The sequence below is a fragment of the Eutrema salsugineum genome, unplaced genomic scaffold (genome assembly GCF_000478725.1).
Source record: "Eutrema salsugineum unplaced genomic scaffold, Eutsalg1_0 scaffold_3, whole genome shotgun sequence".
Lineage (NCBI taxonomy): Eukaryota > Viridiplantae > Streptophyta > Magnoliopsida > Brassicales > Brassicaceae > Eutrema > Eutrema salsugineum.
Window position 1 is genome coordinate 7,978,272 of NW_006256756.1, and position 16,504 is coordinate 7,994,775.

At 37.2% G+C, this 16,504-nt stretch overlaps 1 protein-coding gene and 1 pseudogene across 1 annotated transcript; both read right to left on the reverse strand.

Moving 5' to 3' along the window:
- Positions 1-7,459: 7,459 nt before the first annotated feature.
- LOC112085348 lies at positions 7,460-12,775 on the reverse strand (annotated as a pseudogene).
- Positions 12,776-14,276: 1,501 nt separating this feature from the next.
- Positions 14,277-15,993, reverse strand: LOC112085349 (protein FAR1-RELATED SEQUENCE 4-like). The gene is made up of 2 exons (XM_024154555.1): positions 15,736-15,993; positions 14,277-15,386 (listed from the first exon to the last, which is right to left on the reverse strand). Exons 1-2 carry the CDS (start codon positions 15,991-15,993, stop codon positions 14,277-14,279), a joined length of 1,368 nt encoding a protein of 455 aa, XP_024010323.1.
- Between the last annotated feature and the right edge of the window lie 511 nt (positions 15,994-16,504).

Here is a 16,504-nt window from a genome sequence, read left to right on the forward strand (position 1 = left end):
GTTAAAGAAGAAGCCAGACAAGCTCAAGAAGGATGATTGGGCCGATATGCAGGATCAAGCTGTTTCAACAATTCAACTTTGTCTCTCTGATGATATTACCAATCAGGTGATGAACATCACGACTTGCATGGAGATGTGGGATAAGTTAGAGAAGATGTACATGTCGAAGTCGTTGTCTAGCAAGCTGTATCTGAAGCAGAAGTTGTATGGGTTAAAGATGGTAGAGACTGGCAATCTTATTGCTCATGTCAACAAATTCAACCAAATTATTGGACATCTGGGGCGTGTGGATGTTAAAATTGAGGATAAAGCCATGATCTTGCTGTGTTCTCTTCCTCCTCAGTTCTAGACTTTGGTGACCTACTACAGTCGAAAAAACGATTATATCCCTAGAGAGGGTTTGTACTTTGCTGCAATCTCATTGGGAAAGGCGACAAAACATTACTATGGTCTCAAGGTGATGGATTGTACGTGGGGAGCAATCATCAACGAAGAAAACAGGAAATAAAGCTGGATGGAAGTAACAGGGACAAGTTGAAGTCTAAACCAGGGAAGAATTTGAAGGGATCGTCCTAACAGAAAACAGAACGCAGGTGGATCTGGTTCTGCTAATGCAGTTCATAATGAGGATTCAGATGACAGTGTAGGCGATCTTCTAGTTGTGACATCTGGTAATCACGCAGATTCTTGGAACGTAGGTCCAAGTGCACCATTCCATATGACTCCTCACAGAGAATGGTTTGAGACATATAAGGCTGGGAACATAGGCTCTGTTCAGTTGGAAAACGACATATCATGTGGTGTTATTGGTACTGGAGAGATCAAGTTTCGTATGCACAAGGGCATCATCAGAACATTGACTGATGTTAGGCATGTTCCAGGGGTGAAGAAGAATCTGGTCTCTTTGGGTACTCTTGATAAAAATGGATTCAGACTCAAAGGTGATAAAGATGAAGACGTGTTGAAGGTTTGTAAAAGATCTATGGTGGTGATTAAAGGAAAAATGACAGCTGGAACGTTTACAGGATGTTAGGGAGTGTGGTTGTAGGTGGAACTGCAACTGCTGTATTTGAATCTGATAGCACAGCTCTTTGGCATATGTGTCTGGGGCATATAGGAGAGCATGGTTTGCTTGAACTCCATAAAATGGGTCTTCTATATGGGGTAAAGAATTGCAAGATGGATTTCTGCAAGTTCTGTGTGATGGGAAAGCAGTCCAAAGTTTCGTTCAAGACAAGACAACACACGACAAATGGACTTTTAGACTATGTCCATTCTGATGTGTGGAGTCCAACTCAGGAATTGTCATTGGGAGGGTCTAGGTACTTTCTCATATTCATTGATGACTTGGTTTGGATGTACTTCTTAAAGCATAAATCTGAAGTTTTGCCAATTTCAAGGTTTGGAAGGCTGAAGTCGAAAATCAGGTGGAGAAAAAGGTTAAGTATCTCAGATCAGATAATAGCATAGAGTATACTGACGGGGAGTGCCAGAAGTTTGTGAGGAGAATGGCATTCAAAGAAACTTCACTGTCAAGAAAACACCATAGCAAATCGGTGTCAGTGAGAGGATGAACCAAACTATTGCAGAGAAGACAAGGTGTTTGAGATTGAATGCAGTGCTCCATAAGCAGTTCTGGGCTGAGACAGTAACCATGGCGGTCTATCTCATCAATAGGTTGCATAGGAGGTCTCTAGAAGGAAAGTTTCTGAAGAGATTTGGACTGGGACAGATATTGATCTGTCAAACTTGAGGATATTTGGATGTCAAATTGAGGATATTTGGATGTCCAGCTTATATGCTAGTTACAAGTGATGAGAGATTAACACTTGATTTGAAATCCAAGAACTGCATATTTCTGGGTTGTGGAAAAGGTGTGAAAGGGTTCAAGTTATATGATCCTGTTGATAAGAAAAGGGTATTCAGTCAAGATGCGGTCCTTGATGAGCATTATATGGTGCAGCAGGCGAGATCAGAACGAGTGTCTGTGATCATTGAGACAAACGAATTCTGGTACATCATAGGAGGAGTCTACTGAGACTAGACTAGCAGTAGAAGGTGATGAGCAACCTGTTGCGGTGGACCAGGACGTTCAGCATAGGAAGGCAGAGGAGAGTTTGGCACTTCAAAGACCAAGACGCATCATTAAACCGCCTGAAAGATTAGGGTTTTAAGACATGGCTAGTTATGCTCTGGTGTTTGGCTCAGATGATCCAGAAAACTTTTGGGAAGCTCTCATAAGTCTTGGAAGAGATTGGTGGATTGGAGCTATGACAGAGGAGAATGAAAGCCTGGAGAAAAATCAAACATGGGATCTAACGCCTTTACCAAAAGGCAAGAGGGCAATAGGATACAAATGGGTTTTCAAGGTAAAACCTGGAATGTCTGAGAAGGAATCAGTTAAGTACGAGGCAGGGTTGGTGGCAAAGGGTTACTCACAGAAGAAAGGGGTTGATTATGACGAGATTTTCTCCTCTGTGGTTAGGCACACATCTATTAGAGTTGTGTTGGGTTTGGTAGTAAGCTAGGATTTCCACCTTGATCAGATGGATGTAAAGACAGCATTTCGTCATGGAGATCTGGATGAACATATCTATATGGAGCAACTAGAGGGGTTTGTGAAACAAAGAGAGGAGAAACTTGTGTGCAGACTTAAGAAGTTTCTGTATGGATTGAAGCAAGCTCCTTGGCAATGGTACAGACGTTTTGACTCCTACATGGTGAAGATTGGCTACACAAGCTGTGAATATGACTGCTGCATCTATGTAAGGTTTCTGGATGGTCATTCTCCAATATTCCTACTGCTTTATGTTGAAGATATGCTTATTGCTGCGAGAGATATGGATGATATTGATAAGCTGAAAGGGTTATTGAAGAAAGAGTTCGATATGAAGGATCTTGGTGCTGCAAAGAAGATCTTTGGGATGGAAATTTGCAGAGAAAGAAGCTCTTTGAGATTATGGCTTTCTCAAAAGAGCTATATTCAGAAGATTGTAGACAGGTTTGACATGAGAGATGCAAAGACACTTTTAGCGATGCAGTGTCCTAAGTCTGATCAAGAGATCAGACATATGTCGAAGGTACCTTATGCAAGTGCAGTTGGCTGTTTGATGTATACTATGGTATGCCACTATACCTGATTTAGCACAAGCAGTTAGTCAAGTGAGCATGTACATGTCCAATCCTGGAAGACAACACAGGAAAGCCGTCAAATGGATTTTCAGATATTTAAAGGGTACAAGTGATCTTGGGCTTATATTTGGTGGTCATGAGTGTGGCTAAGTTGTGGGATATGTGGATTCAGATTATGCTGGTAATCTAGACAATAAAAAGTCTATTACAAGGTATGTTTCTACTCTTGCTGAAAATCCTATTTGTTGGAGATTTGTGCTACAATCTGTTGTGGAAATATTTACCACAGAAGCTGAGTATATGGCAATGGAAGAAGCAGCTAAGGAAGCACTTTGGGTTAAAAGACTTGTGACAGAATTGGGTGTTGATCAAGGTGGAGTTCAGCTTTATAGCGATAGTCAGAGTGCATTGTCTCTGGCTAAGAATCTGGTGTATCATGCAAGGACGAAGCACATTCATGTCAGATTTCATAAGATCAGAGAGTTGTCTGCATCTGGGGAAGTCTTCTTGGAGAAGGTGCACACGTCAAAGAATGCAGCTGATATGTTGACCAAGCCCTTACTATGGAAAAATTCATGCATTGCTTGGATTTGCTCCATGTCTTCAAGTGCTGAAAAACAAGAAATCCCCCCCCCATTGAAGTGATTGGAGTTTGAAGGTGACTCTTATGGAGATTCTTTGTCAAAGTGGAAATTGTTATTTTTTTGTGACAAAGTATCTAAAAGGGTCCTGCTAGAGCGAGTTGAGGAATGTAACGAAGCTCCCCATGCTACGGTTTCTTTTTTGGGCTTGATTTAGGTTTTCCTTTATCGAGTGGGATTAGGAATTCGAGTTTTGGGGCTATAAATACAAGGCTTATGGTTTGTAATCATTATTCATTCACACAATTAATAAGAAACCATAAACGGGTGTTTTGCATCAATTTGCAATTTCTCTCTCTTTGATTATTCTTTCTTCTAGTTTGATTCACAACACACTTCATTCCCAGCAAGAAAACAATAGACCCTGTGAGTCTGGCCGTATTGTTCTTCCGCAAAATCTACAGACTTCAGGGTCTTCCTTCCTCGATTGTCTATGATCGGGATGACTGATTTCTTAGTCATTTTTGGAGGTCCCTGTGGAAGCTCCTAGGTACATCTCTTGATATGAGTTCAGCTTATCATCTCCAAACAGATGGACATACCAAAGTTATTAACCACACGTTTGGTGATCTTCTGCACTGCTTGTTGGGGGATAACATCAATTGTGGGCTGCAAAGCTGTGCCAAGCGGAGTTTGCACATAATCATGCCTTTAACCAAAATCTTGGCTTTAGTCCCTTCCGTATTATTTACGGTATTTTCCCTCGTTATCCTCTGGATTTGACAACACTCCCAGATAAGTCTCGTTTTCATGGGGAAGCGCTTGATTTTGTTACTGACCTTGCGAGTATTCATCGACAAGCGCAAAGCTAATTTGGAGCTCTCTGCCTCCAAGTATAAGGCCGGAGCAGACTCTCAGCGACAAGAAGTCATTTTTGAGGTCGGAGATTTGGTTTGGGTCGTCATTTCCAAGGGTCGTATTCCTGATAGTGAATACAACAAGCTCAAATCCAGAAAGATTGGACCAGTGGAAGTCGTGGAGCTTATTAACCAAATGCATATCGTGTGTGTTTACCTTAGCACATGAACACTTCAAGCGTTTTCAACTTGAAGCATCTATCTCCCTTTCGTGGCAACAATGAGGCCTGGATTTGTGGTCGAATACTCTCCCACTCGGAGAGACCTGATGCTGAGCATCATATACACTTCGAGGCCTTGCATTAACACTTTGTGAGCTTTGACGTATTCATTTTATTTTCTCTTTTCATACTCTTCTTTTATTAGAGAAGTTTGAATCCCATTTTAATAGGGAGAAGGGAGATTTGATACGATCTTTCCAGAGTTGTACAAAATAGTTGACATTAATCCTTTGTACAGATACCTTTGAATTGATATTGAAATGTATTAAGAGCTTTTACAGCACTGTGAAGAGTATTCACACCCTTTTATCTTTGTTTGCGTCTTCTCCTTCGAATACGAGAACGAACTTCAGCTTGGGATTAATAGTTTGTCGATCCCTTGTTGATTATAACTTCCGCTACTCTATCATATAAACATATGACTTTAAGCACATACCCAAAAAAAAATATGAATTCAAGATTTTGTGAAATAATCTAGACGGAATAACAAAAATGTTGACTTACGACTTTTTGATAATGATATGGTAATTCATATAAGAATGTATTATTTCAAAAGCAATGAAAACAATAATCGGTTTTTCGTAACAAAATAATTATATGTCCCAATGATGGTAACTAAATACCCATGATAGCAATTATGGAGTTCAGTGGTCTTGCTTTGAACAATACTTTTCTAAATAGAAGAGAACATTAACAAGAACAAAAACAAAGAGTCATAGACATGAGCGGGTAATCCCTACCTCAACTGGCACCAATGGTACTTTTTAGTACCCGAATTTTTACTCTGTGCTAAAACGTACCTCGACTATGTAAAATTGGAATTTTAGTACCCAAACCCATATTTTTTTGGCAGAAACCTACGTTGACTCTGAGGCCGTTAGTCAAACCCGTAACTCCGTTAACGGAGATGAGTCACGTGCCACGGTGGAGTCCCTGTCGGCTACTGTTGTTATAGGACATCATTTCGAGAAGGAAGAGACAAAACAAAACGACGTCGTATAATCACTACAAAAAAATGATTATTGTTACAATTTTATTGTAACAATATATATATATATATATATTTTTCATCACAAATTACAATTTACAAAACATCACAATAAAATCGTCACAACCTCATATCCATTACAAAAATATTACTAACAGTTTGTGACGAATAAGAATGGTAACAATTCGTAACATTTTGTGATGATTTTTAAACTGTTACAAAAACGACATGAATTGGGACGAATAAGAATGGTAACAATTCGTAACATTTTGTGACAATCTTTACAGTTACAAAACGACAAAATTCATGTCGAAAAATACTGTTACAGTTATGAAACAAATTATGACAAAAAATTATCACATAGTTGTCACAAATTATTATTTTATTTAAGTCATAAAATCGTCATAAACTGTGACCAAAATAGTTTCTCAACATTCGTTACAATTAGTGACTAAATTAAAGTCACAAAAACAACACAATTTAGTGTCTAATACTATCAGAACTACGCCACAAGTTGTGAGAAAAAATAATCACATAATTGTCACAAAATTGATATGTATAATGACGTTTTTTTTTTACAAATCGTTACAAAATTATAAAATATTTTTAATTTAATTATAGCTATAGTTTCTTATATAATAAATACTATACAATAAACCATTAAAAGAAATATATAATAAGCAATTGATAATATTAATTAACCACCAACATCCGACACAAAGTTACACAAACCAACATAAAGGAAATAGTCCTAATAAACAAAGTTACAGAAACAAATTTAAAAGAAATAGTCCTAATAGAATACTAAAAAAAAAATCCTAAAGATAAATAATCCTAATGATGGTTCGAGTCCATTTCATAAAAAAAAAAAAAAAAAAAAAACAATCCTAAAGATAAGTAGAAACAACTTGATAAAAAACAAACTAAACAATACTAAAAAATTACTAGAAACATTACGTGAACTTGCTTGGTGGTGGAAATGGTGCAGTTTGATCTATGTATTCTGATTTGCAAGAGACTGGACAATTTTTTCCATAGTTTTAAGCCTTTTCTGAATTTGCTGATTTTCTTCATGGTTCTGTTTCAGTTCAGCTTCCAATTCCTGCAAACGAGTTATCATCCCTGTTTCTTCAAAAGTCTGGTTGATTTGGAGAAGCTTCCGCAGATGGTAAAACCCCACTTAGTGCTCCAAGTCCAAAGATATAGTTTTGTTTAGAAGACCCAAGAACAGATGCAGCAGCCTAGAAAAAAAAAAAATGATGACCACAACAAAGTCACTAATCTCTTTTTTTTTAAAACATTCGTTAATCAAGCCAAAAAAACAAATACTAACACGCCTAACTGAAGACAACCACGCTAATCAAGCCAAAAGAATTTGTAATTACACCTGCTTCAATTACGCTGAACACAAACACACTAATCAACTCAAAAGAACACAAACACATTTTCAAAAAAAAATACCAAAATAGTATAAGTTTAGAAATATTACCTTGATATAAATTTCATTTTTTCAGTTTGGCCAAGACTTTCAGCAGTCACGTTCTCTTCACCGGCAGCTACAAGTTGTTCCAGTCATTCTTGTATATACTTCTCATAAAGTTCTTCAACCATTTTTGCTTGCTAATCAACATAAGTCCCATCAGGCTTCTGGTGCACTTTCTTCATCACAGCAATAAAAGAATAGTCTTCATTGTTTGCTTCCTGTAAACAAATAGATAAAACAAAGTGAAACAATAAAAAAATAGTCAAAACTCAAAATTAGCAATAAAAAAAAATTCATTACCAAAAGATCTTGAACTTTGGTGCTGGATCTTGAACCAGCAAGGTGAGAATGAGGGCCTAAACCATTGCGATCTGACAATCTAGAAGCTCAAGCCTTCTCACTGTTGGCTTTTGCTTTTGGTGTTTCCCTAATGATCTAACATCAGGGTCTAATAATCAAGCAGAAACCAATATGGTTTTTCACCTAAATTCTTTGCATGGCTTATCATTCCTCTGAGGCGATAAACAGCAAGTTTATTAAACTCACTTTCAACTCGATCATTTAACATGCCAGTTAAATTTTCTCTACCAAAAAAAAAAGAATTAGTTTGGAAATGATTTGTTCCTACAAGAAACAAGTGAACCCGGAAACAAAGAATATTTAACACAATTCAAACCATGTTCGTTTGTAGAAAGGTGGCACTCTTTTCCAAGAGTACCATGGTCCTCTAAAACAGTTTTGAATAATCTTCTTGACAGCTGTTGATACTTGGGTGTGGTGTCCAAACCTGGTCAATTGAAATAGATTACTTACTAGTTGCTACTTACTACTAATAGGATGAAACTGTATTCTATACCTACGTATTCAATGTGAAGAACTTGTGTTACTCTGGTTTTAAACTTACCTACGTATTTAACATGCATAGCTACACTAAAATATTATAATTATAAATCCTGGTACTCTGTTTGTTTCGTACAGAGCAAACCAAATTATTTTTGATATCTGTAACAGAATTCCCGAAATATTACATACTACTTAGCTCCATTTTGACGAGCCGGATGTAGCAAAGGCAAAAGTGTCCAATCCACATATGGTTCTTCCATACCTACACAGTAAAAACATGAGAGGAAAACAGATTCAAGAGACTATATACAAATTCAACTGTAGATTAACTTCTACAAATCCAGAATTAGTAGATTTGTAGAATTACCTTCAAATAAAATCTCAGAACTGAAACACAAACAATTCGCTTCAATCAAAAGAAAGTGTCGTCGAAACTGAATAAAAAAAAAACAAATTGCTTCAATTTAAAGGGAAGTGAGCAGTTTTGATAGAGAGTGGAGGAGATGGATAGGAATTTTTTAGCGCTTCTCTATTAGTGGGAAATTTTGGCAACGCAGCTAAAGAAAATTGAGGACGTGTAATAATAATTAGGGTAAAATTAATGACATTTCATTATATATACATAGCTAGAATTAACTTAATCCAAATCAAGAGACTATATAATAAAGTACCTACCTAAAGAAATATAACTATCTATATAGTGACTCGATAGTATATCTCAATGCCAAGGGTAATCGCTTTAAAAAAATTTGAATAACAAACCTGATGACTCCTTGCTATTTTTATACGAACCTGAGAACAGATGATATCCTGGGCAGTGACAGCTTTGAAATGGTCGATTTTGTCCTTTGGAACCGTATACTCGCTACAGAACTGCCATTATATACAAAAAGCCAACTTTTCAGGGGGGAAGTGTTAAAACTAATCAAGTGTAAACTAAGGAGGAGGAAACCGTTAAGATCATTTTATTACTTGATACAGTTGCCTTAGTATCAAATCTTAGGGCTTGCTTAGTAATCAATTTTACTTTTAGCTTTCACTGTAGATTTTTGTCTTCAAAAACTTTTACCGAAAAACTGTAAAAATTAACTGTTATGTTTTAAACTAGAAATAATTTTTTATTAGTCAAACATATAATTTACCCAGATTTAAATTTAGTTGATAACATTAATAAATTATCAAAATACTTATACTAACATAAGTAATCAATACAAAAAATAAAAAAAAATTCTATTTTTTTAGAAAATTGGATTTCATAAAAAAGCTGAAAAGAAAAGATTTAATCAATTAAATTTAGTTCATAATTATTTATATATAAATATATAAAATCTTTTTGTTGTAGGTGGGCTGAGCACAGCCCTCTTTTTGTAATTTCGTTCAAGCCCGTTAGCGAAATGGAAGCCCAGTAAAATCAAGGATCAACAAGCCCATGCGCGAAGAGTAAAACGAGGTCGTTCGGGGAGACGACCTTTTCATATTCAAAGGAGCAGCTCGCCACCTCGACACGGATGGGACGTCTCGCCACCTCGACATGGATGGAACAGCTCGCCACGTTGACATAGATAAAACAGCTCGCCAGCACGACATTTTAATAGACGGTCGGTCAGGTCTATCTACCCGGCCGCCCAAGCTAATCTGACCGAGATGTAACCTAATCTCAACACTATAAATAGCCCTGTAACTTCATTTATTACGGGATCCGTAATCCAAAAAAAAGACAAAAACATTCTACACTTAAATTTTCAACTCTTACCTCGTTTACTTGACCTCGTAATATCACCTCGAAAACCTCATATCGATCTCACCTCTACTCAAACAAGAATCTCCGAGCTCCATTTAGAAACATTTACCAAAGTGACCTCGTGTGCGGATATAATACAACAATTGGCCCCAATCCGTTGATGGAGATGTTATTTCGATATTCAACGCTTTTGAATGATTCTAGAGAAATAAGAAATAGAAAAATAAAATAAATATTTTATTTTTATTAGTTTTTTGTGTAAAAGTTCCTCATACTAGCTTTTAGAATCCATGACCAAAAATAAAAAGCAGACTTTTAGGACTTTAAAATGAAAAAAAATTAAAAAGTCTGATCGGCAAGAAAAAAGACTTTTAAAACTGTGAAATAGGTTCTACAGCGTCCACAGTCTAAGCCAAGCACTCCTTTTAGCTTCTGCAAGTTGTTCATCTGGAGATAGTTCAATGGTTTTGATGATTGAATCGTCCAGCTGCAATTGCGGAGAACAAAACTTATATAGAGACGCAAAAGATTTGTCTTGTGAGGAAGGCGTGTACCCTCATGTATAGAGATGGGTCATCAATGTGAGACGAAAACCCCAAGTGATCATCGGCTTAGACCATAGCATCTACTGTCATTAGCTCTATTGTCTGCAAACGAATGGAAAGAAACTAGTGGGAAAGAGAGAAAGAATAGAGATGGAACAGAGAGAACGATAACGGTGCAATAATACCTTTACTTTCGAATGCGTGAAGACCGTTCGATAGAGATCAGCTCGAGTTGCAAATAACTTGTGTGGACATTACAATCGGCAAAATTCACCTGGTTTTACAAGGGAGTAGAAGCAAGTGCGAATACAGAATATATCAGGTGGAAACAAACTTACACTCCTTAGCGCGAAAGCAAATTTCATTGTCTATGACTCTCATCGTCTCTGTCAGTCTAGAAAACTAAAAATTAGCAATTTTCTTACTAGCAAAGACTGAAATGACTGTAGAGTAGTATGAAGACCTTTGGAACTGAAAATTGCATCCTAATCCACAAGCTCGAGAATCGCGAACAAGGTAGTCAAACCAGTTAAATATTGTAGACAATTAAAATTGACTTCTCAAGACGAAGGTGCAAATCTAAGCACCATGATGTGTGAAAGGGGAAAGAAAGAAACAGCAGACAAGTATACGATTAAAGGATAGATAGAATTACTTGTCCACATCAATCCCATTTCGACCTATAGGAACAATATCATACAAGAAACGTTTCTCTCTGTTGCTCTGCAAATTATGAAAGAAGGTAAAAAATAATTAAAAAACATAAGTATTTGTTCATGTTCGACAAGCTAGCTAGGATCATATCCTGTCAAGTAAACATTTGAGTAAATCATCAGCAGAGAGGGCTAGGAAGCAAGAAATATTAGATTGGATTTGTAAAGACTGAAACCAGTATCGCAGTTTCTAATTTTTTAGACTAGGGGCCATTTGACATAAGCAAAAGAGTCCTAAGAAAGGAAACTACCTTCACTTTTTTCAGCATTTGAGCATCAATATCAATGTGACGCGTATCCACCATATGGTCAATCATTTTTACATTAACTCATGAGACCTGCATGTAAAATTGCCATATAAAGAGCTGCAGAGAACAATAATTCAGAGAGCCAATGTATAAAAATTAAGGCAAAATTCAAATATCATATCAAGTAACACCATGGCATTGATCTTTTCAAGGGATGTGCAACATACCACTGACAGTCACTTATGACCTTAGAAACTCACGCTGCTTCAGTTTAGCAAGAACAGGAGCAACTGCATCTAATTGCAACAGATCGAAAAATTTGACTAAAGCAAATTATTCAAACCCAGAACAAGATTTAAATACCTCGGGGTTAAGACGCTTGCAGTGGCCACACCAAGGAGCATAGAAATCGACAAAGATGCAATCAAAGTGGATATCGCCGAGTCGAAATTGGAATCGGTGAGCTCCAGTCTGCTGCATGTTTCTTATCGCAATCGAAGCATATGATGCAGCAAGGAGAGCAATGTACCAACCTGGCGAAGGACCATTCAAGAGGACTAAGAAGGGAATTAGGAAGAATCTGGAATCACAAACTAAGAGGATTCCTAAACCATCGAAGCATGTGACGTCCCCTTTTATGGGAGAGCCCTCGGCTAAGAAGAAGAAGTAGTAGAATGTGTGGGATTTGGATAAATTTTGTTGTCTGGAAAACTATGATGCTTAGGTTTATTTGATAACTTATGTTTTTTGGATATTGTTGGTTATTTTAGGATATTGCTGGTTTATTTACTTTGTTGTTGAATTTTTGGATTTGTGTTTGTTTCCCATTTTGGTAACATTTGGACAATTGGGACAACGTTTCCCATTTTTAGGTAACATTTGGACAACTGGGACAATTATGAAATCGTTTTAAGGTAACATTTGGACAATTGGGACAATTACGAAATCGTTTTAAGGTAACATTTGGACAACAAAGACAACATTTCCTATTTTTAGGTAACATTTGGACAACTGGGACAATTATGAAATCGTTTTAAGGTAACATTTTGACAACAGGGACAACATTAATAAGTTTGAAATTGTTACATAACTCGGACAACATTGAGCACAGAAACACAAAGTAGAGGAAATAAAAATTCAAACACATGAGCAATACAAAATTCTACTTAAAAAGATAAGAAACCGCAACAAACACCATGAAAAATGTGATTATCACATATCCATTACCTCTGTTGGCAATCAATTCATTCATCCTTCTAATCTCTCTTTCCATCCCAGCTAGGAGCTCTCTGAGTTGCCTAATTTTGGATTCTTGTGTGTAGAACGAGCTATTCTCATGAAAGCAGTTTCGGACAACTCCCATGTTATGCATGCTTTTCATCCCAGATGTGGTATTATCAACTCGAATTTTTAGAGTTGATAGCTCTTTTGTAACAGCGTCCTCCCACCATTTCTATATGTGGTTATGATTTGGGCAAGGCCTCTTATAACACTGAGCCGAAATCAGTAAATTCGCCAGATTTTAAAGAAAACTCGAATTCAACTAATCCAACATTGTAGAACTAATTCCTACAAAACCCCAAAACTTATTACCTCAATTTTCCAATCTGGGCAAGTGTACCCTTTCCTTCCACGTGTGGCTTCAGACTTCGATTCCCTGATAACCATAAGGCGACCACACCAACACGTTTCTCTCATACCCCCTTCTCCATCAGGTTGGAAATATGAACTATCCATCGAGTGTCTGGAAGAAGAAGAACCCGAACTGTAACTTGGCATCTTGTTCAGCGGCGGAGGAACCATAGATTTTGATTTGGGGGAAATTGCTTTTTCCTCTCTAATATTTTCTGAATTTCCTTACTTATCAAAACGCTGAGTTTCCCTCTACCTATCTGAAACATAAAATATATTATTTTATTTTAACACTTGTGTTGGTGCCACAATTATTAATTTAACATGTGCTTTACGACGCTAAAACCAAAAATACCACATAGTTGTACCGATGCGTCCTGTTTTCCAAAATCGCTCATAGTTGTCCATTTTGGTTATTCTAATTATCCTGGAGCATAAATCTATATTTTATAGTTGTCCACATGACTATACACTTAAGGTTACCATTTAGTGGTAGATTACAATAAATTTTGAACAAAATCATATAAATTGTGTTTTTTCCCTTGGAAGATGGTTCCATTATGAAAGAGTTACATGTATCATATGAGGTTGTTGATGTGAAACTCCTACATTGTTTCAACAAACCAATATTATGTTGTCCATTATGAAAGAGTTATATGTATCATATGAGGGTATGTGTTTATTTGTTTATTTTGTTTAATTTGTTAGGTTAACCAGAATTTTAACATCTTTAATTTAATATATAGTTGTACCTTGTTGTCTAGTTGTTCCATTTGACGCACACTTAAAATACTCTTCCCCTAATTTTGTGAAACTATTAGTTGTACCAACTTGTCTAGTTGTCCTAGTCATCCGAGAAATAAAAAAACCATTACATATAAGAAACTTAACTTAGTTGTACCAATTTGTCTAGTTGTCACAGTCATCCGAGAAATAAAAAAACCATTACATATAAGAAACATAACTTAGTTGTACCTACATGTCCACTTGTACCTTAGAGAAAAACAACATCCAAATACAAAGATCACAAACAAACTAAATTCGGTTCCACTTTGGTTTCCACTTTGATTTTCACCTGGGTTTAATGGCTCAAACATACATCTGAGATGTATTCCCTTGTTAGCCTTGTTATTTCTTTTAGGGCGAGCTTCTCCGGTTGAGGGATACCGCTTATCTCGCTTTCTTCCATGTTTCTTAGGGTAGTCCGGTGGTAAAACGACTAACTTGTAGATTTAATCAGGGATAATCCATGTAGACTGATGTGACACCATATAAATAGTCCTGTAATAAGCCAGGGCCCAAGTATCAATGTGGTAATATTTTGAGCACAATTCATGTATGTGGATTTCCGTTCTTCTCTCAGCCGAACGCATCATTGCAAAGTCAGCGGCTATTGCCTGAACACAGGGAATCTTGTCTATATCAAAACGCTTGCAGCTACAACATTTACTTAACAAATCGACCAGATAGCCCTTCCCATCATCTCCAATCACACTGTATTCCAGATGAGTAGCGTTAAGCTCAGTGACAAATAATCTCGTCCCAATTGCACATAGAGTATGCAAATGGTTCTCAACATAGGGCATCAATGTCTTCCAGTCCGATGCATATGCAGTGTCTTTCCTATGCCTATTGAACCATTCAGAGATTTTTTCAACATATGCATCAATCAACGGTAATAAGGCATACTTCCTTGCCTTCTTGAAGACACTATTCATAGACTCACAAGCATTGTTTGTGTCCAAGTTGTACTTGTCTTTTTTAAAGAAGCACCTTACCCATTTATCAACTGCAACATTATCATATAAATACTCAGCAGCCTTTGGAAACCATTTTCTAAAATCAGTGTACGCACTTAGGAGCTCACTTTCAGTGTATTTGTGAGCGCATTCTCTGAATTTCACTGCATACAAATCTTTGCAGCCAATCCCAGCTTTCCCTTTCACGTTTTGCGACAAATGCCAAATGCAATATCCATGCTGAGACTGAGGATTCACCTCCTTCACTGCTCCAATGATGCTTTTATGTCTGTCACTCATAAAATCCAATTCCTGATCATCAGGTATAACAGTTTTGAGTGTTTCAAAAAACCACTTCCAACTAGCATCTTTCTCACTATCAATAACACCCATTGCAGTTGGATAATGGTGATGATTCAGATCCTGCGCTGTGGCAAATAGTAGCATACCACCATACACACTCTTAAAAAAAATCGCATCCACAACTAAAACTTTCCTCATTGCTCTAAAGCCTTCAATACTAGCGCCCAAACCGACAAAGAGATACTTAAACTTATTTCTGGCATCCACTTTCACACTGGTTACTGTCCTAGGATTAACAAGCTGTAACATGTATAACAATACAACTTTTCCCTCTCAAGGCAGTATAGTATGACACATTCAAGTGAGCTTCATTTTGAACAACTTCTATCAAAGTTTTGGGCACAGGGGTGTCTACTTCACCTGGATAGCACCCACGCAAAACATCTGCTACTACTTGTGGTGTGCCTTTCCTTTTATTCCAAATTGTGCTCGCAACAACCCGAGAGCAGGTATGGATATTCCTATACACCCTAATACTAAAATAAGTTGAATCCACAATTCATACAGCGTGTAGATGCCATGTACAACCATGTTCAGCTTGATGGCATCTTAGTATGAGTCGCCCTGGAACCGACTTTATGGTTTTTACCTCAAAACATCTCTTATGTGAAGCTCTGTTGACCAAAACTCGCAAAGCCTCCTTGGAAAGAAATTCTTGATCTTTTTCAAAGCCAGCGCCATCCTCCCATTCTAGAACAAACCAAGTTTGTTCCACAGGCCGTTGAGGCTCAACATGATCATGTTCATCTACATCTTCATGCATGCCATCCTCCACATGTTCATCCAGTTCCGCATTCTCCCCTAGTACCACATTTTCATAGCTTACCCCTAAATCAACACTGTCCATCCTCTCATTTGTCCTTGTTGTCCCTCTGCTTATTCTGGGTTGTAAACAATCAACTGGTCTCTTTGTTGTCCCTGTTGTCCCTGAATATCAGGCACATTCTCTGCTCTGGGAAGCTCTTCACATAACTCCCCTCGCTTATCTCTCTCAATATCTTCCATTAGCTCCACATTCAGAATGGATCTAAGTCCCTCTTTATCCACAGTCGTAAGATACACATACACATCACCATCATCATCAATACATGACTCCCTACGAGGCTTAGCTACCAACGGAATATAGCTCAATTTCAGCTTCCTCATACTGTCGTTCAACCCAATCTTCTTGCATATACCATCTACAAGTACCGAATAGGTTAACTCGTCCATAGATAAGTTTCTAAATGATAGAGCATATATGGAATTTGTTGAATTCCATTTAAACTCTTCTCTTTTCAGTGAGTAATATCTTCCATACTCAAAATGTATGTCTGTGGGGCTGCTCATCCTCTCCTGGAAATAAAAAAAAAAACAAA